The 26,363-nt window shown below is 49.8% G+C and overlaps 1 protein-coding gene across 1 annotated transcript; it reads right to left on the bottom strand.

Moving 5' to 3' along the window:
* Nucleotides 1-179: 179 nt before the first annotated feature.
* LOC135794659 (serine/threonine-protein phosphatase 4 regulatory subunit 1-like) lies at nucleotides 180-26,047 on the bottom strand. The gene is made up of 12 exons (XM_065306001.1): nucleotides 25,840-26,047; nucleotides 25,709-25,753; nucleotides 21,456-21,564; nucleotides 7,298-7,410; nucleotides 4,993-5,282; nucleotides 3,866-4,036; nucleotides 3,402-3,685; nucleotides 2,498-3,215; nucleotides 1,973-2,201; nucleotides 1,406-1,809; nucleotides 855-1,347; nucleotides 180-661 (listed from the first exon to the last, which is right to left on the bottom strand). Exons 1-12 carry the CDS (start codon nucleotides 25,844-25,846, stop codon nucleotides 531-533), a joined length of 2,994 nt encoding a protein of 997 aa, XP_065162073.1. The 5' UTR covers nucleotides 25,847-26,047; the 3' UTR covers nucleotides 180-530.
* Between the last annotated feature and the right edge of the window lie 316 nt (nucleotides 26,048-26,363).

Raw genomic sequence — 26,363 nt, 5'->3', positions numbered from 1 at the left:
TCACAAGAAAAGCAAATATTGAAGGATTTCCATATCGTCCGTCAGCTTGACGCTTTTGTTAAATCTTGGTATTTAATAGCTTGTATCTATACAGTTTCTGATAGAATAATGATCCGCGGCGGTCATTTCTGATAATGCTATCATGTGTTAGGAAAGGGGATAGAATAAAAAAATTAGAATCATTCTAAAAATTTCTTGTTTTGGCGAATATTACATACAATTATTTTAAATTTAACAAATATAACTTCTTTCTCTCGTTCGCTCGCTCGCTCAATCTCATATAAAACCATCAAAATATTAAACTAATCGGCGCGTGTTTTTCTTCATCATTTACATATTCATAACTAATACATAACTATAATGTACAAGAATAAAAGTACGAGTTGGTTTAGGCCCGCAATCTCTCGTTAATTTTTTATGTAAAAGTTGGGTGTAACTGCAATCTCTCGCATTTGATGTAAAAATCGTGTGTAATTGCAATCATCTGCTTTTGATGTAAAAACCGTGTAAAACATTCAACCAAAAATTATTCAATAGGCGTACTTCTGACACGCATCAACCACAGCCGCTTGTCGTACATCGATGTCCTCGTCAGTTTGCAATCGACGCAGCACCGACTCCAACAGGTCGTAGTGTTGATTTTCTGGATCTCGGAAATATTCTGAAAACGAATTTTACATGGAATTATAGAATCCATTTTACCAAAAATAGAAAAACTTTAGAAATGATAATAAAAATCATAGTCTGCCTTATACAAAAGTGTCTTCATAAATATATTCGTATTGTATATGTTATAATCATGCTAATTGAAAGAATTGAACTATTGCATTTTATGAAGTCATAGTAATACTAACCGTTGTTTATCATATGTGTAACAACTGTTTGCGCCACAACCAATCGTACATTGGCGACAGGATCCCAACTAAGATCAAGCAGATGCGGCATAACATCGCTGGCAAACTGTTCGATGGGCAGTGCTTTTCCAACCAGCAACTCCCAGCTGAGGAATACAAACGTCTGGCGCAGCTTCCACTTTTTCGAGTGTGCAAACGTCTCAGCGAATTTAATTAGCATCCGCGACGAAAGTCCCGGCTCGCTGTTGATGTGCTGCAGCAACTGCGCCACAAGTTTGAGTGCCATCTGCCGCACGGCCGCCACCTTGTCGCAAAGCAGGCGCTGAGCAATGTGTGAAATATGCTTGGACGCTTCTGACGGCGTAAACATTGTCACTGACTTCAGTAACTGTTCGGCAAGCTCGTGCCGATAGCGCCAATTCAGCTTCTGATTGTTTTGCAAAAAGAACGACAGACGCGGCAGGTACATTGACCGCTTAGTTGGATTTATAAGCTGTAAGTAAATAATAATCAATAGTAGTAACTCATTTTGGGACAGTTTAAATACTCACTCTTAGAAATTGAGCAAGGTTCTTCAACACGCCGATGCGCACTTCGTCCAAGTCTTTGATAAATTCGTTGAAGATGGGAGCGAGATCATTGGAAGCAATATCGCTTCCCCAGATGATCGCCAACTCATGCAGGCTGCTGGCGAGCGTGTGGCGCACCTTGTACTGCATGTTGGCCGCCAGCGTGCCAACCGTCTCCTTCAATAAATGCGAGTTGACGCTGCCCAGCGTGAGCGCAACGGCGGGCAGCGAATAGGCACAGTGATAGGCAATGTTGTCGTCGATGTCTTGCGCGATACTCGGATCCGCCATCGAGATAAAGTGATCGATGAGAAGCTGCGGCACGATCTTTTGTGGCGGCTCCTTTAACTCCGTTATCTCGGCGCTTTCGCCGTCTAGTAACACATCTGCAAAATGCACAACATTTTAACACACTCATCTACAAATTCAACGCGACGTTCTTTTATCCCGTAAAAATCAGTGATTACTAAAAATATCTCCATTTGATGTGTCGGAAGACCGTCGTAATCAAAATGTCATCATCGAAGACTACAAGAGTTCAGAACTCGCATTTATTAATTGCTTTATTAGTGGCAGAATCAGCTTGCATGATAAAAATAATAATTTTGTCCAGAAGTCTTGTAGAATGAAGATTTTTTGAAAATGGCGGTAAAATATTTACAATTACCTGATGGCGAATCAGCTTTGAAGGTTGCGTCCGCGGCAGCCGCAACAACAACGGTTTCGTTAAGATTGTTTGTTTCAAAATCAGTTTCAGTTTTGCAAAAGCGTCCGTGTTCTAAAACAAAACATAAAACACAGTTAGTACAGATTATTTCAAGCACGCATGTAAGTGAGCGATAAAACATGAATGAAATTTCAAAGCGATTTTAATTATCATGCACGGAAAACTTTCTACGCTGCTAAATTATAAATCTGCCACATGTTTGTTCTGATTGTTAATAATGATCCATATAAAACACAAACGAAAGCAAATTTCATACCGAAATTAAACATGACGAGATTCTGCTGTGTACTTTTTTAAACGGAATAGATTTTTCAAACTGCGCCAAAATCGGCAGAGAGAATAGTTACCTCTTGTGCGGATGGTAAATCGGTAGTGTCAGAAGCAGTCTTTTCAATTTCAATTCCTGCTACAATATTAGGATCCAAAGGCATATCTGGAGGCACATACCAATAATTATGCGAGTTGTATAACTCCAAACCGTCCTCATCATTATTACCTTCGGGCGTCGCCGCAGCGCAAGCGCCGCCCGAATCGGCGCGATCGGCTTCATCGCCACTGCTACTGCAGGTAGCTTGTTCGCTCCGGCTCAGATCGACGTTCTCTAATTGATCGCCGCTCGCCGGATTCGAAATTGTGCTAATCTCACTACCTAAATTATCACATTGTTTTTTGTTGTCGTCGGTCGATTTGTTGCTACGTAAGATCATCTCATCGTTGTCGAAGTCCTCTGTTAGCATGAAATCGTCCAGGCCCTTAAGAATCACGTCCATCACCCACGCATTGTTTGGATCGGTTTTCCTGTCGTCTTTGAGTGGTGGTGATAGCTCCTTCGGCGCGGGAAGTTGTTCTTCAGGAGGTGGCGGCGTCTTTTGCGCGTTAGACTGTTCATCGAGTGGTGGTGGCGCTTCCAACTGTGGCAGTTCTTCGGGTGGCAGCGGCTGTTCACCTTCCTCTGTTCGTTTTCGAACAAAGCCAACGTCATACGAGTCGTCGTCCAAGTCATCCAAACAGAGGTAAAACAAATTCTTTACTTCATCCATTGGCGTGCATGATGAATTATTTATTCTGTAATAATCAAAGTGTTCAGGTTAAATTTAATCATGATGAACATTGGTTAATATAAATATATTGAAGTAAGAAATCAGAAAACACGAATATTCTTCATATATATCTCGGAAGACCGTCGTGGAAAGTATCATCATGCAAACTATGATCAATCATTCTACATACTCAAAAGATTATTCAACTTACTTAAATTCGCTGCCATAGCAGACGAGAACCAGCTCGCCCATATTATTATACGCAAGCGATGTGATTGTCGGCTCCGCAAAGGTGGAGATGAAAGGACCGAGTGTTTGAAACGCAGAGATGCGCACCCACCGACATTTGTCGCGTAAGAGACGCGCGAACGCCGGCGCCAGTACCATCTTCCGAAGATCTGGCGAGCACGCGCACGATACAGACATCGCCACATCGGCGCATGCTTTCCGCACGCCCCAGGCCTCATCGTTGCACAATTTTGCGTAGGCTATGAACTGCAACAAATGTTTCTATTAGTTTAAATTCCTTGAAATATCAGGTATTATTAATTGCAAGAAGGCAATCAGTGATTACTAAAAAAATATCTCCATGTGATGTGTCGGAAGACCGTCGTAATCAATTATCATCATATAAAGATAAAACTCATACTATCTTTTAAAACTAACGATACTCACCAGTACTTTTTCAAAAAGAGGTCGACTAATAATGGCGCAAAAATCGCCAACATGCGATGCGCAAATCTTACGGACATAAAATTTCATTGCGGCACACAATTCGACGAATCTGTCGAGGAACACTCGTTCGGTGACATCTCGCCCGAGAAGTGGCACAACCTTTGCCATCAACTGCAAAATAGTAAAACAAACACATTAAACAGGTACTAAATCGCAACATTAACAAACACGCAAAAATTAAATGCCATTGGTTCCGCTGTTGTTTCTGAACAGCATAACGCTCATCAAAGCTGGCTGTGATATGAAACAAACAAACATTTCACATCCAACTGATGAGAGCCATACTACACACCGCACACAATCCACCATCATCTTTCCTCTTTCGCCCAGCATGGCCCAGTAGTAGCAGCACTCAACCGGCGTCATGAATTATGCAGCGCTCATCAAAGCTGGCTGTGATATGTGTCAAACATCCATTTCACATCCAGTTGATGAGCGCCGCAACAACTCCTCCAAAAGTGCCGAAAAGTAGGGGAGCGGAAATCCCACACGTCGATCGGGCGCGCAACAACTTAACTCGTCAAAATGGCTGTGATACCTTTGCAATCGTGGGGGTTTCACAACCAAATTGACGGGAAAGGCATTCGCAGCAACAGCAACGAATCACTAAAACACACTAGAACAAAATTCAGCAAGTAACATTTTCACTTGTTTTTCATGTTGATTGGGGCTACACCGCCGAGCTCATCAAAGTGGCTGTGATAACTGTACGAAAAAAAAAACAGATTTCACAACCAAATTGACGGCACGGCCATGCGCAATTGGCAGTGAAAACAAACTGAAGAAAACAATTGAAGAATGAATGGAACAGCTATGCTCATCAAAGCTGGCTGTGATAGCTAAAAAGTCCTACAACAGACCAACTCTGAAGAGTATAGACAGACCAACTTTACCGAGACAGCTGAAGCGGATGATGCGGTTATTCTCATGTGCAACATGAAAGACAAGGTAGTGAGACACCAGGAACTGCCACATCTCACTACCCATGTCTTTCATATTGCAGATGACTGTTTGCAAGATGATGAGTGTTACTGAACTAAAATGTATCTATCTGGCTGAGTACTTACAGTCACTCCGTCGGTGACCATGGACTCCTTCCGTGTCAACGCCAGGATCGTTGGACAGACCTGGATCTCTGCTTGCGCCTTGCTGACTAGTCCCTGCTCAAGTAACGTGAAGAGCGCGCGTTGCGCATGTTTCCGCACCTGGTTGTCGTTGTCGCCGAGGTTGTTCACCACCATCGAGAGCAGGTATTCGCTGGTGATGTTTGCCAGCGCCGGCACTTTCTGCGCGCATTTAAGCGCCATGCCGGCCAGGCTCGGGATATGTTCCAGCGCGTCGATGCGCACCACAACTTCTGCAAAAACAGAACAAACCTTGTACAACACATGTGAGACGCATGGGCATATCGTTGATATCGCAATGCGGAAGAAGAGCTGAAACATACCGAATGTGCACCGCGTTGTTTCCCGGCGCGCACGCTGGAAGTAGCGAGCGGAAGCGGGTCTCGTACCGGGGGACGCGCGCTCTCAACACGAGGTTACCACACCACCATTTTGACGACTAGCGGACGCGTTCGGCGTACAGAAGCCATGCCGCGCGTGCGAGGTTAGCCGCCCAGTCGGGTACGGACAGCAGAGACCTGTCCGCATTCCTGCAGGACATGCACTGCCATAACGTCGCGGGGGGAAGCACACACCACCACATGAAGAAACAACGTAAATTCGCGGGCAAAACTCACGCGCGACGCCGTTATGGAAGCCATGCGGGCGGCGTGCGTGCCGCTTCGGCGAACTGCGGCTACGCGACGGACGCGCCGAGAGCCAGTCGTGTAGCGAGATTAGTTCATGCCAGGCGCACCTGGCGGCGCCACGCGCGAGATCGTTGCCCCGCTCGTGTGTGCCCGCCGCGCGCGCACTACTACGTTTCATTGAGGCTTCTGTCGCGGCGCGCGGCTCAGCAACGCCCAGCGTCGAGCGTCCCAAACGCGCGCCGCACAGTTTACCGTTGCGGCCGGCGCATCGCGTCGCATTCCTAAACGCGCGTCTCGCAGAGAACGCACGCAACACACACTACACGTCGGGATTCTAAACATCGACGCGCGCGCGGCGATGCACACACATATTGCATTCACATGCCTGCGCTCGATGATGATGATAATTTCTAAACTGGTTCTCCGCCCGGCGTGCAGCAAACCTGTGGGTACGCACGTTCCACGAATCGAGCTCGTTGGCGCCCTTTCCAACTTTTCATCATCAGCGCCAGCGCCTTGTTACAAAATGGCGGTTGGTTCGTTTTCAATTAAAATCAAATCAACCTATTACATTTGATAATCGTTTACAAATGGTTCCGGGGAATGCAATCAGCGTGCATGCGGCAGCGTGCGGTTTTGATTTGCGTTGGGCCACAATATTGCGGACAGTGTGTCAAGTTCAGGGAGACACACGCAGCGCGTGTCGCGGAAACTACGCACCGAAAATACGCGACCTGCCGCCACCGCCCCCACAATAATCGATATTAGCCTGTTCGCACAAATTTGAAAGAAAAACGGTCGAGGTAAGCAGCAGCGCAGCAACTTGACATCAATTTCGAATTTGACTCATCCCAATAAATTCTATAATTAGCAGACGACGAAGCGCAGCGCGGGTTCGCTGGGGGTGCACGGCGCATTTCTTAGGGTGCCCCCCAAAACTATTTATACACCGTTTGCAGGGGGCCCACGTGTGCAGTTTCCTGTCGTCGCCGACCGGAAGCGCGCTGCCCTCCGACCAAAATAGCTCGCACATTCCTTCTGGATTACTCGCTACTCGAGACGACGCGACACGTTCACTCCTCCTCCTTTCTATTCCTGCGGCGAAAGAAACACAAGAGATGCGTCTCGGCAGCAGAGCAAGGGGGTCTCAGCGTTACGCAACAAATCTCCCGAGTACTTGTTAAACACGGCCGCCACGTGCCTGAAATGCATCCCACGAGATGCGGAGGACAATCTAATTTTACTTTTGTAATTCAAACTTCTATAGTGTTGTAAATAACGCATGCATTTCGAGAAAAGCAATCGATTATTGCTGGTTTACAGTGAGATGATGGTAACGGAAATTCCATTATTTGCATTACACCGTCACTCCTGACATTTTTCTGTTGTTACTCATTGTCACAATCGTTCATTCATGTACGATTACGGCGCCGGCGGCTGTGCACAGTGAGCATTGCATTAAACATTTCATGATTCACACCGTGCACCGCATTCCAATGTTAATAATTAATTAGTAATCGCCAATGCCAATCTAATACGTGCGCAGGTTTATACTTAGCAATACTACAGGTAAATCTGCAAATTGTTTGTATAAGAAATATTCAAAAAAATAAACTTACCAGCATCATGTACCAATTTTCCAAAAATGTCCATAATCTGAGGAAGATCGGTGCTCAGCGGTTCGGCGGGCGCCATTTGAATAATCTCCAGTAATACCGTTGCCACATACTTTCTGTAATTAACGAAAACCACTGAATATTAACACTCATCCTCACTAGGGACGCACATATTCGAAAAGTTTCAAACAAAAACACGTGGTTCACGCACGAGGGCGCGAAACGCATTGGCGGGAAATCTCCAATTGCCAGAGCGCGTCGGCGCCGTTAGCTGAGCGAGTGAGTGAGTGTGGCGCGCACGCGCAGCACGCACGACGAGCGAGATTGGCGGGAAGCTTCGCGGCGGATGCGGGCGCATCTCGCGATCCAATTGGACGTGCGCGTCGGCATCGATGAATGAAATTATCTTACGTCGCAGACGCGCGCGCGTACACGCTCTCTGTGACGTCGCATGCGCCTTTTCTCGCCCACGCACGCGCGCGCGCGCGTCTCCGCCGCCTGCCTTATCTCGCACGTAATTCGCTCAAGATTCCACCGAGCGCGCGTCACCTTATCTACGCGCGACGAATGAATAATTATCATCAGGTACGGAGAGATAAAGTAAGGGAGACTCATCAGTTAGAACAATACAGAGGTTCGCGGGGACGAATTGTCATCGCGATGAAGAAGAATCCTCCACCAGCAGCGTGCCACTGATTCGAGTGGGGTGGGGCCCAGCAAAGCCGATCGCTTCCAAGTTGGAAGTTGGGTTCCCAAATTGGAATTGCTAATGCGAGCACGCACCCGCGAGCCACCGAGTGTGCGAGCGAGACGTGCGCGCGCCCGAGTCTCCGCCTCGTCGTCGCGAGCTAAGATGGCCGCGGCGCTCTCGGTGCACATACTACTACCAACACACGCAAATATGCTTTGCTCCCTTGGGAAAAGCCGATATTAAAGATTCATGATTGGCCGTTCGCATCGAAATATTCGAGATTGAATTGGAATGCAAACTCCACTCAATGTGCGATATGCAATTAGTCCGGGGTGCAAAGATGGAGCGGAAATGGAGAGACAACGCCCCGGGGCCGAGTGGATGATGATGGGCCGGGCCGCTGCTCTCCGGCACTTGCGTCAAAAGTCTAGAAATATGAATTTTAATACCGTCCAATGTAATTATGCCACCCCAAACGAGAAGAGGCCAGGTGTGACACTTTCACGCCGCGAAAAATTTGCGAAAGCCATTAGGCAACAATAGCCGGGAGCACAATGCGCGACAATGTCGGCTAGGGTGAGAGTGCGTTGCGTGCGTGCAAAAACGGACATTCCTAGCATCGTGGGGCGTGTCCGGATTGTGCCGTTTCAGGTACGAAAACCAACCAGTCGTCGTCCCGATGGAAAAATTCGCACCATCAGCACAATTTCACGTAGCAGCAGCGAAACGTGACAAACAATCAAACTGACCGTCTCCTCTCTTCCTCGACCATCACACATCGCACAAGAAGTGAGCATAGAGAACGCGTCAGCGAGCGCGGCATGTGTGACCTGCCTTCGGAATGCGGGTCTCAGACGGAATCACAACATACAACACGCACGCACACACACGTGAAGACACACCAACCGTTGTCCAGTCAACAACCTTTACGCTCCAACCCGAAAGAGTAGTCCGTAGATAATCCAGAACTAGTCCAGAATCGATATACCAAAGCGGCGGCGACATTCCCGGAATGTTCCGGTGCGTTGACCGCCGCACGGCGCGCGTCCACCTGTCGATTGCGGGCCACGCCACGACGTGCGCAACAATTGACGTTAACACTATGTTTACATTCATAAATCGCCAACGCGTGATGCAAACTGAAAGCGATAACAACCACACACACACAAACATACAACTACAGATGAAAAAAACAGACGCAGAATAATTAAATGCCACGCACATTTGTTGATGTGCCCCCAATTAGAAAACGTATCGAATGTTTGTCGGTCGGGCCGATACAAAGTGAAATTTCAGAGAGGTGATTGATGACGGCAAGGCCGCGCCAAAGGCCTTGCCGCCGAAGAAACCAAACCAAAGAGGAGGAGGACGAAAAAATGCGCTGCTCTAGGCCAGCGCCTAGGCGATTCTTCGCCGCTCTGCGACGCACTAGCCAGGCGCACGCACACACCACGCACTTGTCGGTCGGGATGATTGAACTTTCAAGAATCTCATAGTATACGGCCGGCGAGCGCGCGTAACAGTAAACGGTCGCGTTTTCATACCAAACGCGAGAGAGGAGCCTTGGTATGTGTGGTCCGAGTGGGGCATCATCCATGAATGGATGGATCATGGAGCTGGATGCGTAACAAGGTCGACAATCACACTCACAAACATCAACAACAACAACAACAACATTTAACAACAATTCATACAAACAAAGCAATTTCAGATACCACGCTATCGGCGCGGCGCTTTTTTCATGCTACGAATCGAGAGTAGATCTCTGGCCGTGGGCCGGAAGTGACGCCATCGCGTGGAATGCGCACACTGTGCTGTATGAATGGAACAAAACGCAACAGAGGCGTCATCGCGTCACCATCACATCGTAGTAGGACGAAGAGTGTGTCGTCATGCCAATAAAGCCAACTCATAGATACATACGCAAAACCTTCCAGGATATACCTATTACAAATATCAAATCAAGAATAAATGCATCATTTATGCATACACATAGATTATTTGTTCAGTTTTCCATTAATCTCAACATGATAAATTCAACTCGCACGTGTTTTTTGCGCCTAGATAGAATTATTTGTTAGTGTGCGACAGCAGACGATGCCAGTTTGTAGAACAACTAATATATTTATGGTGGTTTATGGGTCGTCGTTCTTTGCCTAGCAAGAGAGCCTAGGCGTCTGAGATGCGTTCGAATATTGTGTATACCACACATACACGCGAGATCATAGAAGAAAGGAGAGATGATGCTAGCGATGTTCTCTCCGACTGCATTCTGCTTGATCGGAGAGGAGAGTAGGGACCAATCGAGCGTACGCGTTTGTCTGCTGTGCGCCGCGCGTGTGTGTTTGTGTCGGTGTCGTGCACAACATAACGGCCCTCGCATTCCAGCCAACACGGAACAAACACTCTCACGGTCCCCGAATGGAGGCCACAATTTCACTTCAACCACATGTTCAGAGAGAAACACGACGTGCCGCGCTCGATGATGATAAAATGGCATCTCGAAAAAAACAACACAATATGCCGCCGCGGGCCACCACCGACATTTCATTTTGTGTAGGTACTCAAATCCATGCTGATCCAATTAATTCAAAATTTCCATTATGCGTTTAAAAAATTTGGAGAGAAAAAAATGGTTATTTATTGTTTTGGTGGAGGAGCGCGCGTGTAAACGCAGGACCTGCGTTGTTTTTGCCTACATTTCGTCATCGAGCAGCAGTAGAGAACGACGTAAAAGTTCCGTGGCGCGCGCGCGCGCGCGATATGGAAAGCGAGGCGCAATCCGAAAACATGCACGCGAACGAGGCGAAAGAAACGACGCAGTTCTAAGGCGGCGTAACCATGACAACGACCTCGCGGTTCAAATGCGCATTTCCACTTAATAAACACCACACACACAACGCACCACACCATTCATAATTAGCGCTGCGATAAACTTGTTTAAACAATATGCAACTTGATTCCTCAGCAGTGATTCATGCTTCTTTTATTTTCCCTGCCGCCTCCGCACCCCACCCCGCAGCACATATCCATCATCCACACACACGCTGCTCGGCGTTTACAACAAACGTTGTGTTTCGAAGGTGCAGCAGCAGCAACGACGCGCGCGCGCGCGTCCATTCAAAAAGACGACGCCGTTAAAAAGGTCGGCTTACCTCGGATGCGCCCAATAAATGATTTCCGGTTGAGCCACATCCTGTGGCGCGGAGTCATGTGTCGCGTGTGCACGTGTTCACATCCTGTGCGTCCCCGACGACGAGTCCTCCCGAACAGCGACGACGATGCCGCCACAAACAAGCACCAAACATCCTCGCCGAATACACTGGCATCCATAATCGACTCGCAACTTCCGGTGCGCGCGCGCGCGATAATGCAACATTTTCGGGTATTTGCAACGCGCTTGTTTATATTTCGTTTGTTTTGTTTCAATGCGCGTTGCCTTTTGCATCACGCAATGCACGACGACGCGCACACCGCGACAACACAACATCAACACATTCGAAATGCGACTGAACGCGCGCGCGCTCGCGTACGCCGCAGATGGCGCGCCACCGCACGCACACCAGCGCACCGCTAAGTGGATTAGGAGGGGCGCGCGCGCTCGCGAGCGTCGGTCCTCCGCACTCACCCCTCGGCGTGGACTCGCCCGGAAGTGCCTCCTCGGCAAAGGCAGGCATAGGCACAGGAGAAGCAACCGACGCTGTCGTCGCGGGCCCGAATGCCGCACGCACGCACGCATCGTGCGCGCAAGAGAACCCAAACAAAACTTATTCAACGCAAGCAAAGGCGGGCGCGGCGAGGAGGAAGAAGACGTCGTCGTCGTCGTCTCGCTGTGCTCGCCCGACACGACACACACGGATCGAATTACACGCGATTCTCGCACGAAACCAGCGCGCCAGCAGCAGCAGCAGCGAGTGTGAGTCGCCGCGCCGCGCGTTCATTCACTTTCTTCAGCGCAACATGCACGACGATTCGCGTTTTTTCCTCCTCCTCGAGACTTAAAAACTATTCCAATTCTTCTCACACATCAAGTGCATGCTGATTGATTTGCAGCCTCTTTGACTTGGGATGCACGCCGACAACAGCCCGATTCCAGGAAATACGGTCAGTAATCTTAGTGGCAGAGACCCCACGCATTCCACGGCGGTCGCTCTCTTCGTTGCACCACAAGTCGCAGAGAGCCCACCACGCTAGCCAGCACTTAACTTGTACCGACCGTGTGAGGAATCCGGTCGAAAGAGAAACCCCGCATCAGAGAACTTTTGGATAACGTCGAATAAAATTGCATTGCAGTTGAGAGGAGAAAAAAAACAAGCCGCGGAAAAATACCACACGACTCAATGACATAATACGTGCGTGATAAAGGCCCCGAAGGCAATGTGCGATAAGCCGTTCTGCGGTGCAAGCATATTTCATTCATAACCGAGCTGTGCATTTGCCGTTATGTTAAATGTAAACATACCCATACATACAACACACATCGCTATTGATGCATCAGAAATGCGCGCCCGCAATCACAATCAAATAGTACGAGTCAAAAAAAAAACCAGATTACTTTTACGCAAATGTTGTAAATGCGCAATATTTCCACCGAGTAGCACTCCGATTGTCCGCTGTCCGCACTCCGTCGCTAATTAGCTGAATTAACAGCGATGTGCGGCCATATGTGTGCGTGTGTAAACGCGCAGGCCGCGGCGGCGTCAGATGCCATTGACCCCGTCTTACGTAACGGGCGCAGGGCGCCACGACAGACCTTGAACCCGAGAACCCCCTCGCGCACTCGCACGGCGGCGCGCCGCGGCGTCCCGAATCGATTATCTCGCACAACTCGCAACGAAAAGCAAGCGCCGCCGTGCAACGCCTTCACACGCGCAAACTACAACGACGACTATGATGACTTTTGAGTAGTAAACAGGTGCCGCGCGCGTCAACGACGACGCCGACCCAGAAAACAAGGCGAAAAAATTTCGGAGTGTCCAGCGCGCCGCCGCGCAAGATGACGATACAAAAATACTACCGGCCGCCACAGAGAGCGCATCTCTCGCGCGCGCACGAGTGAAGAAAACCCGTTTCAGATTCCATTGCGAACGCATTCCACGCATCGCCCCTAATCACAAGGCGGCACCGCGCGCATCGGCCTCATTTAGATTTCGAGATGATGATGCTGATGCAGCACATCATCGTATATTCAAATTCGAACGCGCCAAGAAAAATCAATACAATACGCACGCAATGTGTATATACGAGAGTACACACAAGTCGTTCAAGTCGCCGCTGCCGCCGCCGCCGCACAATTTCAATTGCATTATCGCGACGGTGTAATCACTCTCTGACGTAATTTCCAAGCCGCACACACGCACGTGCAGAGACCGACATAGCGCATATAATGAATGAATGAAACGTGCGAGCGAGGCGCGGTGAGGAGAGGAGTGGAGGCGCGCGAGCGCAGCGAATGTGTGTGCTTTTTTATTGAATGGACTTCCACCCGCTCTCGCTCGGCATCGGCATCGTTACGGGTCACGGCGTCGCAAAACGATAGCGCGCGCGCGGCGGCCGCCCGAGTGACGCAAAACATTGACTGACTGACTGTGGCTGCGCCGCTGTTAGTGTGGGAAGTGTAATCATTGCACATTGCACACACAACAAACACCCGCATTCTACCAGCGCCGCCCCGACAACCTGCTAACTGCAAAACTCATCATCCGGCACGTGAGGTTGTCCTAGGTTGGGTTGGCGCGTTTGCGGTTATTGCTGCAATCGCAATCTTCTTGATATTCAATTCTCTGCTAACATCGAACGCAGCATCTTTCTTCGTGTGTGCCCTGCGGGGGCATTCCACGCGATGGAATGCGCGCGAATGCGACCGCAGTCCGGCAAGAGATGCGCTCAGCAAGGACGCGGCGCGGTTCAAGGAGAGACCGCCGCGGCTGCTGCAACTCCTCTCCTCATTAACGACTCCGACTAATTGCGACGCGCCGCACCTACGCTATCATAACAATGCTGAACATCTTAAATATCACACAATAAGCGCCAGGCGTCGTCCTAAACTGAAAATAAATTCTTCGCTTAAAGTTCATCAACTTGTGATCAATTCGTAGCGCAGTTTTTTTGTTGTTGCTTTTTAATATTCTTCGCGCGATGCATCCGAAGGAATGTTACAGGTTGTCCGCCGTGCTGGTCAGCTCTGGAATGCAGCGGCAGCTCGTAACTGTACCGATACAACAACAACAACAAGAGGCGCAACAACAACAACACAAGCAACAACAGAAGGAATTTCGCCGCACAAGAAGCGCACGCCGCGCGCACAGCACCATTCTGGGTATTAGCGCCTCCGGTTGCTGCCGGCCGACGCGCGCGCGGTGTGCACGGGGGGTGCGAGCGCGACCGTGGGAAACCGTCACACCACGCTCGCGCTCCGAGCACACACAACCTGATGATTTGTATACACGTCGCCGCTGCTGCCGCTGCAAGTAGTACTCATTCCTCCTCACCGCTGCTCTCTCTGCCCCGCGGAAAAGACCGCACGCACACATGACACACACCGCGCGTCAATGCATGTACGATGGGGCATGGTGCGTTTGGGTCGGGCAATTAGCGCGAGTCCGAGAGCTGGGCCCGCACGTTCCGCGCTCAATTGGCGGAAGAATTTTCGGTGCGCCCGGCGTCATTTCGCTGGAATCTCAAGCGTTTCCGCTCGTTTTCTGCCGGCCGCTTTTACCGTTGCGTTTCATTGGCGCAATTCCAAAACGGAGCGCAATTATGCGCGCGCCAGGCCCCAATATCAATGAACACGCGGCGCGGCGCATTGTGTGTGAGAGTTGCGGTGCACTGGCCGACTTTTCTACCTGCGCCGCTCGGAGCTTCCACGAATCGCGGTCGCCCGCTCTCTGCGAAAACGTCGGAGCATGAGAACACACAACACACCAAGATTGGTGATAAATGGTCAGGGTGATTTACATCAGGGAGAGTCCGTACGCCGCCGCGCCAAACGTGGCGCCGGCCGACAACACCACCATTTCTTTGGCGTTCGTCGAATCGCCGCGCGCCGCCGCGAGCGAGCAGCTTGTTGCGCCTGTAATGAATGTGGAGGAGATGACGCGACGGGAGGCAACGCTCGCTTTATTCGGGGCGGTTTTTCGTGGTATCGAAGCATCGCGCGCTTATATGCATTTACGGTGTGTGTGTGTGTGGTGTGCTACGCTGAATCGAGAGATAAATCTCGTCGGCCTACCACCAAAGGATCCCCCTGTCTTCCGCGGCTCCGCTGCCGCTCGCGCGCGATGAGAGACACCTCCGAGATGCCCGCGCGTCGGCATTCCAGCCTGCTTGCATCCTCGACTCGCCGACGCGAAGGGCATGCGTAGATTTGTGTAAAGTTCGGTGCTCTCTTTAAGTTCGTTCGGTTCATGGACACGCTGAGAGATGAGAGGAGAACAAGCAAGTCGCGGCGGCTTCAGGCTTGGGGGGTTGGGGTGTACCGGCGGTCGGAGGCGATTCCTGGAAGGACCGACCGACCGACCACATCGCCGCGCACCGAGTGCGTGTGCACGCTCTCGTATGTGTACATCCCAGACACTCCTTCAGCGTGGCCTCCACGGCCACATTCCGAACAGGGTTCCGCCGTCTCACCGCGCGCGCCTTCCAGCCTCCGAAAGCGCCTACTGCGCAGTTATTACTATACTACTTACTCCATACTACAACAACACGCTAATCCGACTTTTCCCGCCATCGGAATTCCGATGCAACGCAACAAACAACAACAACAAGAAGAAGACGCCTAAGAGGATGACCGCGTCGCCTCTCCGCCATCGCAATCTTTATGGAATAACATCCGGCCGGGCAGTCAATTTGTTGAAGCTTTGCATGAGCATCACATCGCGATTAACATGTCAACAAGACTGCCCAGACAAGAACTAATATGGCACCATCATCCGGCCGACGAGAGACGCTTTTATCTCGGCCGTGGCATCGCATACACACAGCGCGCTTTGTAGTCGGCTTGGCGCAAGCGGATGTAAATAAGGCAAATAGTGCCGCCACACATGATAACATAACAAACACACAGGCAGCGCAGTGCGCATCTCACTGGATGTGTGAATCTTGTTTAAAAAGCGCCGCGGTGAAAATATTCCAACGTAATAGCATGTATTCGATGATGATGATACACCTGAAGGCAATCGGGCGCGCGGATCGCGGCCGCCGCGGAATGTTAAGCGTTCTCCTCTCGCACCGCGGCGGCAGCATCTCTTCGGCGCGCAACACACACTCACTCACACAGCGTCCAAAAGATGGACGGTCGGCGTGCCAGCAGCTACCATCTCGGGCTCGCGCGCGCGCGCGCGATGTAAACAAAGAGGTAAGGAACTCTCGCGATTCTTGCGGAATGGCCTTGAACTTCCGATGCGGCGTGATGCACTCCGCGCGCCGGCCATCCAACGTCCCCGCAACCTCCTGCGCGCCACCTCCTCATCCATCTCCCCCCAACACCACCACAGCTACGAGCGCGCTCCGAGAGCTTGTTTACAAACATTGCGCTACTCGCGAGTGCATGCCCGAGACAAACATGAACGAACAGCATACCAGATGGCTAATAAACTTTCAGACACTTTCCTACAGCCGAAGAGACCTACACAACACTACAACTACTTACAGCGTGTGCACAAGAACCAGCGCCAGTACCACCAGCGACTGCCAACATACCATGATAATATTTCTCAATTTCTCGCGCGTGGAATTCCAACTATTTCTCATTTTATAAGCCATCCACAGCCCGGGGCCATGTTGCAGCAGCAGCAGCAGCCTTGGTGCACGAGACCAACGCCCGTAGCCGTAGCGTTTGTTATGGAAGACCAGCATCATTGCGCGCGCGATTTGTCCGCTTCCCGTGCGTACGGTGCGCTATGTCCTATTTACTGGCGGCTGGCGGTGCGTGTGGGTGGAAATGAAATCGGCGCGGGCAAGCAAAGCACACGAAACGCGCGCGCGGGCCTCACGGGAAAACTTAGAGGAAGGGGGACGCGACGCTCTATTTATAAGTTTGTTATGACTGGGCCCCCCCGCAAACGCGCGCTCGCGTCGTGTGTCAATTTTCGTCTTCGACACTTTCACTCACCAGGATGTGGATTCCGCTTTTAAAAATGCGTCCGTGACTGGGATGAGCTCCCAAGTCGTCGTCTAACTTTGGCACCCCGAGTCGATTATTCTATATATAAACGCGCACCCACCGTATGTCTTAAAGAAGGGAGCTTTAGACATGACATATTCCCGCTCGAGACTATAATCTGCGGCATATGTCAGTCTCCCCGCGTGAGTTATGCCCGCTTTCGAGAGGGTGCGGAAGTGTTGTTACATTTCACCGAGAATGTATTTTTACTCGCGTCCGGAGGAGCAGCACCCACAGACGCTGCAATTCGAGTTGGGTGCACACGCGCGCGCGCGAGGGCTATCTGCATAGATCAATTTCCCAGACGTGCGCGACACGTGCTCAATATATTTAGCATTGAAAGACAAACGATATTTCCTCAAGTAATGTCTTCCAGGCAGCGCACCCATCGAGCACCCAAAAGCGTCGTGTTATAAATACTACACCAAATTCCATTATACTCGTATATAAAAAATGTGACTAAAAATAATATAATAATCATAGTGTAAGTTTAAGGTCTTCCTCGTTAAACTACTGTTAATTTCGACCCGTGCGGGCCATCCGACAACGAAAAAGCTCATCTACGGCGCGACGGGCACGAGCCAGGTGGCCGGCAAACGATCATCCCATTTCCGGTCACGTGTTGCCGCTCGCGCGCGCGCGCGCCCGACAATCACCGTGTGGCACATGGCACACCGAGGTATACCTTAATTAACGTTATTATGTAACATCTTAAAAAGTGAAACGAACCAGCGCCTAATCACAGGCCAACAGATTTGCGCCTGCTGTTCGCTGAAAAACCTCGACATCGTGTCTGTTTCCTGCTCTTCTGTGCTCCCCTGGGGAGAGAAAGTTGTCTACATACACGCCAGCATCCTCAAATCTGCGGACCGGGCGCGTCTCTTGCACGTGCCCACATCACCTGCCGCGGTGTCTTTCTCCGCACCTGCCTCGGCGAATCGGGGCAGACAGCTGCAGGACGCAGCATACCGCCGCAGACAGATTTCAGCACCTGGTTGTATTGTACACGCGCGCGATAAGAAAAACCCAATCGGGATTGACTCGTGCCTAGCGAATGGCAAATACCTAGCGATACATAGCGCACGCGACCAACAATCGCAGCTGAAGCAAACAATACAATTCGCACATCTATGCCCGCAGGTCCAATATCAGGTAGTGTTTGTGTGGAGTGCGGGTGCGCACGGTACGCAAAAGGACAGATGCATCACCGATGGCGGCACGCGCCCAAACGGTGGTAATAATAAAAGCGTGGCGCAGCGCGCAAAATCTTTCACGGGCCCCGCGCAAGAAGCAATTCTTAAATTCTTAAACAATTTCTGAGCTTGTAAAAGCACTACAATACAGCAAGTCGAATGCTACGCAGCTGTCTTTCAGCTGTCGATCGCGTTTGACTGTGTGTTCAACATCTGGCGCGGCCTTCACTTTCGCACCCTTTTGCCTTTCCGATACTTTTACTCGCGTACACCTACGACAAGCCATCAATAAGCACCCTCTTCCCTCGTGCGACAAGTCATCGCTTGCCGACGATCCTCATCAACGCGCTAATTTTAACGACGAGCTAAATATACGCGCGTGCGCGCCCAACAAAGTCGCATAGCACCTCTAGGTGTGCAAGCCTACAAACAAAACCAAGCAGCAACAAAAAAAAAAAACACAGGCGAGCCATCGACATGTGCAGCAGGGCGCCTATAAATACGCATCCGCACGCATCAAGCATCAAACTGACACATGCACCTAATTACACTCAACATCTCATCTTCAGAAACAACAAAAACCGCCTCGCCCCACGCCCGTACCTGACATAATCAACACGTTCGTTCGCAACAATGTACCGAATGTATTTATAACAAAACGCCCACGCAGAGGGCGGATGTCGTGGCAGCCAGGAAGACGCTGCTGTCGGCGGGGTGTCAATGCACTCCGCGCGACAGGAAGAGCGATGGGGTAGGTTGCAGTAGACCGACATCGCGCAAGCTGCGAGCCAGCAACAAACTATCGTTAAAATCCATCCACCATCTACTACTATCCAGCGCGCAAACCAATGTGTGCCGCGGCGGCGCGCGTCCGTCCGGCGTGTTTCGCCTCGCACCCCAAACCCACCTGTCCCGGCAGATGTGCATTACTTCACCTCCCGGTTTCGTTGTTGTATTGCTTGCCAGTCCATTAAAGAACCCTCGCGTTTAATATCATCTATTCTCAAACCCAACATGCCGTTTGCAACCGCGAGATATCTCATCACGACAGAATAGAACAAACCAAACCCACTCCCTGCGTATTCTAGACAGCAGTAAATACGATGTGATGTATAATATGAAAAGTAAATAATTTTCCAAATTATATGCGCTTCCTTCGAATGTAATTGATTTTTAACAACACATATCAATATGTTTATACTCCATATAACTTTTACGACCGCATAACAACGTTTCTATTCCAACCCTAGACGATTTCGTGCGACCTACCCTGCTCCTAATGTCCTTAATGGCAAATTAATGCCCTAAATCTCACAACCCTTCTTCAATCGTGTAAAACTTCTTTTTAGCGGTAGTACGCGTGTAGAGTAAAACTATAGCATGTGTAGTAAAACAAGCCGAAGAGCGGCGATAAAGAAGAGGAACCGGTTTTCGGACCGCCGGACGCCGCATACCCATCGATATCGCGGCCGATTGGACGTTCGCGTATCCTTTATCTCTTGTTTCATTGAGAGCGAGCAAAGTGGGTGTACTCGCGACCGCCAATGAGCACCGCGCGCTCGATGTTGTTCTCCAGACCACCACACAAATTCCTCCGGCCGACTCGCGGCCTGTGTCGGACAACTTTTGTAAACAAAGTTGCCAAAGCAAAAATTAGAATACGTACGGCGCAATAACAACGAGTTTCAAGCCGATGAGGAAAGAAAGTTTGCCTTCCGCATCGAGTTCTTGTTACGCTGAATTTATTACAGCTACACACAACTCGAAAGCAGATTAAGGATCAAGGTTCGGCGCATGCGAAAAAAAAGGCGAGCAAGAAACACGTTGAAATTAGTTTCCCAGGGTGTCCCGTTCTGGAATCCGCCAAACAAGATGCGGCGCGGCATCATGGGAACGGCGCGTCGAAGCGAAAAGACAACTTTTATTTTCACGTGACTGGGACCCTATTCGAATTATGCGGATTAGCTTTTTCCAACCAACTTTGTTACCTTTCGGCTTCTTCCGACAAACGCCATATCACAAGAGGGGCAGCAACACACACGGCAATAGACGCACCGCTCTATTTACGAAATAAATCAAAACCAACCACCGTTTTATACCCCTCCGAATGAATAGTCACAAATTACAAAACAGGCTCGGGGATTAGTCATATACAGCCACAACGTACAGAAAAAAAGCTTCCAGAGAAAAGTAAACTTATTCATAGGTTAGAGGTGAAATGACTAGTCAGCTACTAGAACAAATGCCACGACCAAACTAGATGCGATGATTCAACCGAAATTACTCCACGAAATTATCCATTAATCCACTATGCTTCAGATGATTCAAAACTAAAATTCCAAATACGGCAATGTGCAACTTCCTGTTCGTGCAACAACAATAAATAAGTAAATGAATCACTTTGGTGATATTCATCATTTTAATTACGCACCCCTTCTCTCATAAAACAGCAAATCATACCCATCGTAATAAAAAAACCTGTCGGGCTGTCGGCATGTCGCCAATACGACGATGACAAGTAAAAAAATATCACCGAAAGAGACGAGATTGAAAGGGGTGCAATGCAGCGCGCCCGCCACTCGAAAAGTAGGTTGTTACCCCATCGGGTCGGCGGGTCAGCAACACCCTGCCGCCGAGTGCGATGACCTACGCGAGCTCAGAGACGCGGCAGGATCCAAATATACACCACTAGCCGATGATGTCATCTGACCCAAAATAATTCACGCGTAATTATGCAACACGCACGACGGCCAGACTGCTCCAGACAGGAATCACTACCAAACCGCGACAAATCTCTGAGCGCAAGTGTGTGCATATGCCTGCGCCTCTCTACATACAAGTTGCTGGCGACTATCGCTGGCGATGGCAGTTTTTCGTTTAGGGATATTTGCGAGGACGACACAAGGACTAAAATCCGTGTCGCGGCGACGCGTCTGGGCACGCCGACATGTGGGCGAGCTAAATTTGCATCGCGACGTCTATTTCCGAACGGTCGCGGCGCGGCGGCGCGCGTGAACCACCAATTTTCGGCACGCGGAATCACTACTAGCCCGTGTGTGACTCACGTGCTGCCGCCAAACACCTAAACATTTCAAGAAGAAGACATTTACTGACCTGTTGTAGACCTCCTCCGCCCAGGCGTACTTGGTGATGCGCTGCAGAGGCGTGAGTCCCTCATCTTCAATCTCCTCGGCTGCGGGACCGTCGCCCTGCTCGTACACTCCTGTAAACAATAACAAGCCAAACTGCATTACTTTAATCAGCGACATCGCCAAGGGGGTGCATAGGTGTTATGTGTGTAGGTGGATCAATCTTTATTCAAAGCGAGTCGCGGCGCGTCATTCATATTACACACACACACGCATATATCCAACACACCCGCGCGATAATCACGTCCACTACAAATCCTACTACAGGATCTACGCTTACTATAAAAGGCGTGCGCAACGCCATTCAAAAGTGAGCATTTTAAACGCCGATTTAATTGACCGCAACATTTTTGCATATACACAGTGTGTGTGTGGTGTCTCCCAACCGCTCAGTGTGCTGAAATTAATTTGCAGCATTTGAGCACGCCGTTGATTGAAATGGATCGAAATAGCCGTTACGTCGAGACTAGACGTACCGCTAGTTAGCGCTCTGTTGCGCCTAGCGGTGCGAAACCAATAAATTACATTTCACGCCGTTTAGAAAAGCGAAAGAAGATGAAGGCGGAAAAAACACACCAAGAGCGCAAAAATCGCAAAGTGTGGCGATGGCGAGACTGTCCGCCAGACGCCCGCAGAAGATTCTTTCTTCAAGTGCTTTGCTCCTCGCGCCAGCAAATCTCGGCAAAATACCGAAATTCAAATTCAATCAAAAGTTTCGAGTGTGAGCAGCAGCAGAAAGCGCGCGCGCGCTCGTGGACTAATTGGACATACTTTTGAAGTCGTTAATTAATACTCGACGCCCCGGCGGCACAAACGCAGCCGAGTAATCAAAGCAACGCGCGCGGCCGTGCGCTCCTCGGGGGAGAGCAAAGATTGAGTTAAGGGCTTTGGCGCGGCGACGGCGGCGGAGGCAGTGGCGCCGTCAGAAACTTGAAACTTCCGCGACAATAGAAATTGCGCCAATTGTGTGTTTGAAAGGGCGTTAAACAGACGATTACTGTCGATTCCCCAAAATGCCTCAAAATAAATGCCGCCTCATTAAAAACTTTCCGGCGTGTTATTTAAATAACCTTATTATTAGTTTTTATTCGCATTGTAGTCGATTGTTAAGGGAGGTGTCGCACACCGGTAGTAGTGTGGCGGCGCCCCCCAACAAGCACAAGATGATGGCACGAAATCGTTGAATGTGTAAGACGCGAATCGATATTTACGGCCGGCCTATCAAAAGCTTCGCGGCACACGCTCGCCGTCTCTGCGCCCACTACGCTCATCGCATCGCAACCCTTAATCCCCAACCACCAAACTGATAATTCACACTTAAAAAGTGAAAAAAAATTAATTTTAAAACTAAATTTTTGCGCTATGATTACGAAGGTATAAATATAAGTAGAAGATGGGTGCAGTTCAGTTTAATTACCATTCGGGGCCTCCTAAAGCGTAAAAGCTCGCCGCAAAGGTTGGTTTCAGGGCGCGGCGTGCCGCCACTCAACGCTCACAGGCACCACAACGCCGCTGCGACATTTCGCGCACTTTAAAAACTCTGCGAAATTTCGCACACTGCAGTAACAATACACCCACCACCACCATATCACCATACCTATGGTCGTCAACAATCGCTACCGGCATGGATTACGGATGAGCCCATCGTAATGTGCCACCCCTTTGCGCGACTTTCTCCAAACACCACGCGCATGAATATAACACGCCGCAAAATGTGCAAAAATGAACGACGCCGCGACGCAATTCGCCGCACGCACGCACGCACGCCGGCGGGCAAAAAGCAACCGTAGCCGCCGCCGGACACATCGGACATACGTCGCGTGCGCTGCGTCGGGTGTGGAGTTTCGTCAGTCCGTGTGCGCGATCGCCGTCGCCGCGCGGCATCGCGAGGGCGCCACCGGTCGACGACACAGCGTACGCCCATACTACACGACTACTATATAACCAACAACCAAAAGGGTGGTCGGACGGCGATGAGGGCGAGGGCCGACGCGCGGCTCCGCATACAGTGTGTCGCCTGCCGCCGGCGGCGAAGAATCGATAGGAAGCAGCGCTCCGCCGGGCGTGGTTTACCGCAGTTGCACGAATAAAATCTTCATTCAACCGTCCTCATCATCACCATCATTCCACGCATCATTCAAATATCAAGATTAACCCCCCAAACACCCATCATACCTCCTCACTTTTTCGCGCGAGTATTGCAGAGTTAAGCTGTGAGACAAACCGCTCAATAACTAAAAAAATATTATGATGAGGATACAATGAACGCAGCGCAGCGGATATCCCACGGAGCAAAGTTACTTACATCGCGCGAGCAAGAGACGCGCGCGTATTTACATATTGAATGAGCTCTCTCGTTCTCCGGAAGTGACACCCGTGTGCTTTATCTAACAATAAGTCGGAGCAATGTCAGACGCACGACGCAGCAACAGCAGGAGCAGCTTTTTATGAGATTGCCCGCGTTTACTACCATGTTGTACCGACTTCATTCAAAACATTTTATTCTCATTCATCGATTGACCAACGTGTCAAAATAACTTAATCGCAGGCCAATTACAGTCGAAATGATTATCGCAGACGCGCGAGCAGAGCGAGAGAAAAAAAAGTTATGAATTGAACATTGAATCAATGAATCAACTTTTAAAGTAAATACATATGAACGCGTTTTTTTTCGGCATAGCGTGCGCATGTTTTTTTTTCAAAAGTTAAACGCTGATTCTAATCGCGCGCGCTTGGTGAAACAAAGACCACAATAAAGCTCTCGGCTGCCGTATCATTATCATTCATAATTTTCATATCTCGTCATCTTGCGTCTTCTGTGGCTCTAATTTTAATTAATTAAACAACGCTCTGGGAAACGTCTCCAGTTTTTCGACTCGTACCACTTGTATATACACACATTTACGACTGGACGAAAAAAAAACAGAAACAGGCAAATCCCTTTTTACAAAGTAGAATAAATAATATTTTAATTAGTGGTAATTTAGCAGTTTCGTTGTCGAAATAAAATCGCTAACCGTTAGGGCATATAATAAAAAATAATTACTTTAATAAAAGTTAATAAACGTAACGAAACGTGTGTGTGCAGCGTGCCCGCCCATGTCTTCTGCGGCGCGCGTCTTCTAATAGCTCACACCGAGCGGCGGCATATTAGACACAACTGTGAACTGTGAGGCTCATAATGCAGGCGAATTAAATTCGACGGCGAGTAGAAGCCCGTTATACAATGGCAAACCCGTCATTATTATATTAAAAATTTCAGTTTTTTATGCGCAAAAATATCTGTGTGGTGTTTATGTGAGGACATATGGTATATAATGTTATGAATGCGCAGAAAGCGACAGAGTGGCGGATATGCTCGCGCATAGTAAGCGAATAGGCGGACGATGGGGTTTGAAAAGAAGCATGACGTCCATTGACCCATGCAACGCGCTCGGCACGCCGCGCAAGAAGAAAACACGTCCAAGAAGTTGGAAATGCTAAAAATTGCACATTGCAACATTGTTGCTGGAAAATGCAACCGAGAAGTTTTTCGGGTTTATTTTTACTTGCGGTGGACACACTGTAGGTGGTGGCACGCAGACGCGTAGCAATGTCGCCCGGTATCGGAATGGAATTTGTTTGTTTTTCGTGTGTCCGCCGCGTCCGTGTCGCAAGCGGCCGCGCGGCGGCTTGATAATTTTATCTATTGGCATTAGAATGGCTTTTTTCGAGAGCGCCGCGACGCAGCCTCGCTTAAAGCACTCGAACGCCGAAAAAGCGCGCCGCCGTTGCCGATTAAAAATAACACATCAATTTATTGCGTTTAGCAATCGAAGAGCGCGCGAGTTACATATCGCGCTTGACGTCAAAGAGACAGGCGCCGTCATTGAGCGCAACTACGCCGCACATATATGCAATGTGCGGCTGCTTTGGTGCAGCTAGAAAAGAAATGTGTGTATGATGAGAGGCTCACCGAACGGCATGATACCGCACTGTATGCGCTGCGGATGCGCGGCCACGGCGTAATACTCCACGGCGGGGCGGCATTCCCCGTCCATCGGGGCGCTGTCGCACTGACACACGGGGATGACGCCACACACAGCGAGCGCGACGACGTCGCCCGAAATACTAAGCGGACGCCGCGCGCCGCTCTGCTTGCCAAAACAAAACGCGGCGACCGCGTGCGCACGGCACGGCGCGGCGCAAAACAAACGTGTGAGATGATGACCAACTCACCTTCGTCGCAGTCGTCCAGACACTCGTCCTTGCCCAACGATTGATCTGCAACACAACAACGCACACAACATTAGACAGGGGGTCGGCGCGGCGCGCGTGTTGATGAAAAGCACCACGGCGCGGACACTCACCCGCCATTTTGTATCACTATCAAAACATAGCCGCTGCGGTAAAAAGGCACGTGATTCTCCACCCCGATCGGGCACTCGGACGGGCGGCTGATATTCTCACGCTGGCGCGCTGGCACCTGCCACTCAGCGCACACAAGTGGACGGTGGTCACAATTCACTGCCGCCACTGATTCATCACTTTGACGATTTTTTTACGGAACTTTTCTCTCGCAATCGGAATAATATGCGTGGTGTGTGCGCCTCGCGCGAGCGGACGACCTTGCGAACGAAAATGCTTTGGTTAGAAGCAGCGAGTGCCAACCTGCCGAAGGCAAATGTCACTGGTGGCGCCGCGCGGCGGGAAATTTCAAACTCAACGCGCCAAACCAACACTCACAACACGCATATTTATGAACATAATCAGCAAAAAAATAAACTAACACTGAAGGATACACCAAGGAATGTTTAAACAATCATCAATGACTCAACGCAGCCAATAAAACAATGTATAGAATCACCTAACTAGGAAACTACTCGAAATACCA

Source organism: Atheta coriaria, unplaced genomic scaffold, assembly GCF_025399875.1.
Source record: "Atheta coriaria isolate IRGN ID8LTWV9N9 unplaced genomic scaffold, Caltech_Dcor_3.1 hic_scaffold_6_pilon, whole genome shotgun sequence".
NCBI lineage: Eukaryota > Metazoa > Arthropoda > Insecta > Coleoptera > Staphylinidae > Dalotia > Dalotia coriaria.
Note: the sequence above shows the minus strand (reverse complement) of the source record. Positions and strands in the feature narration are given on the sequence as shown.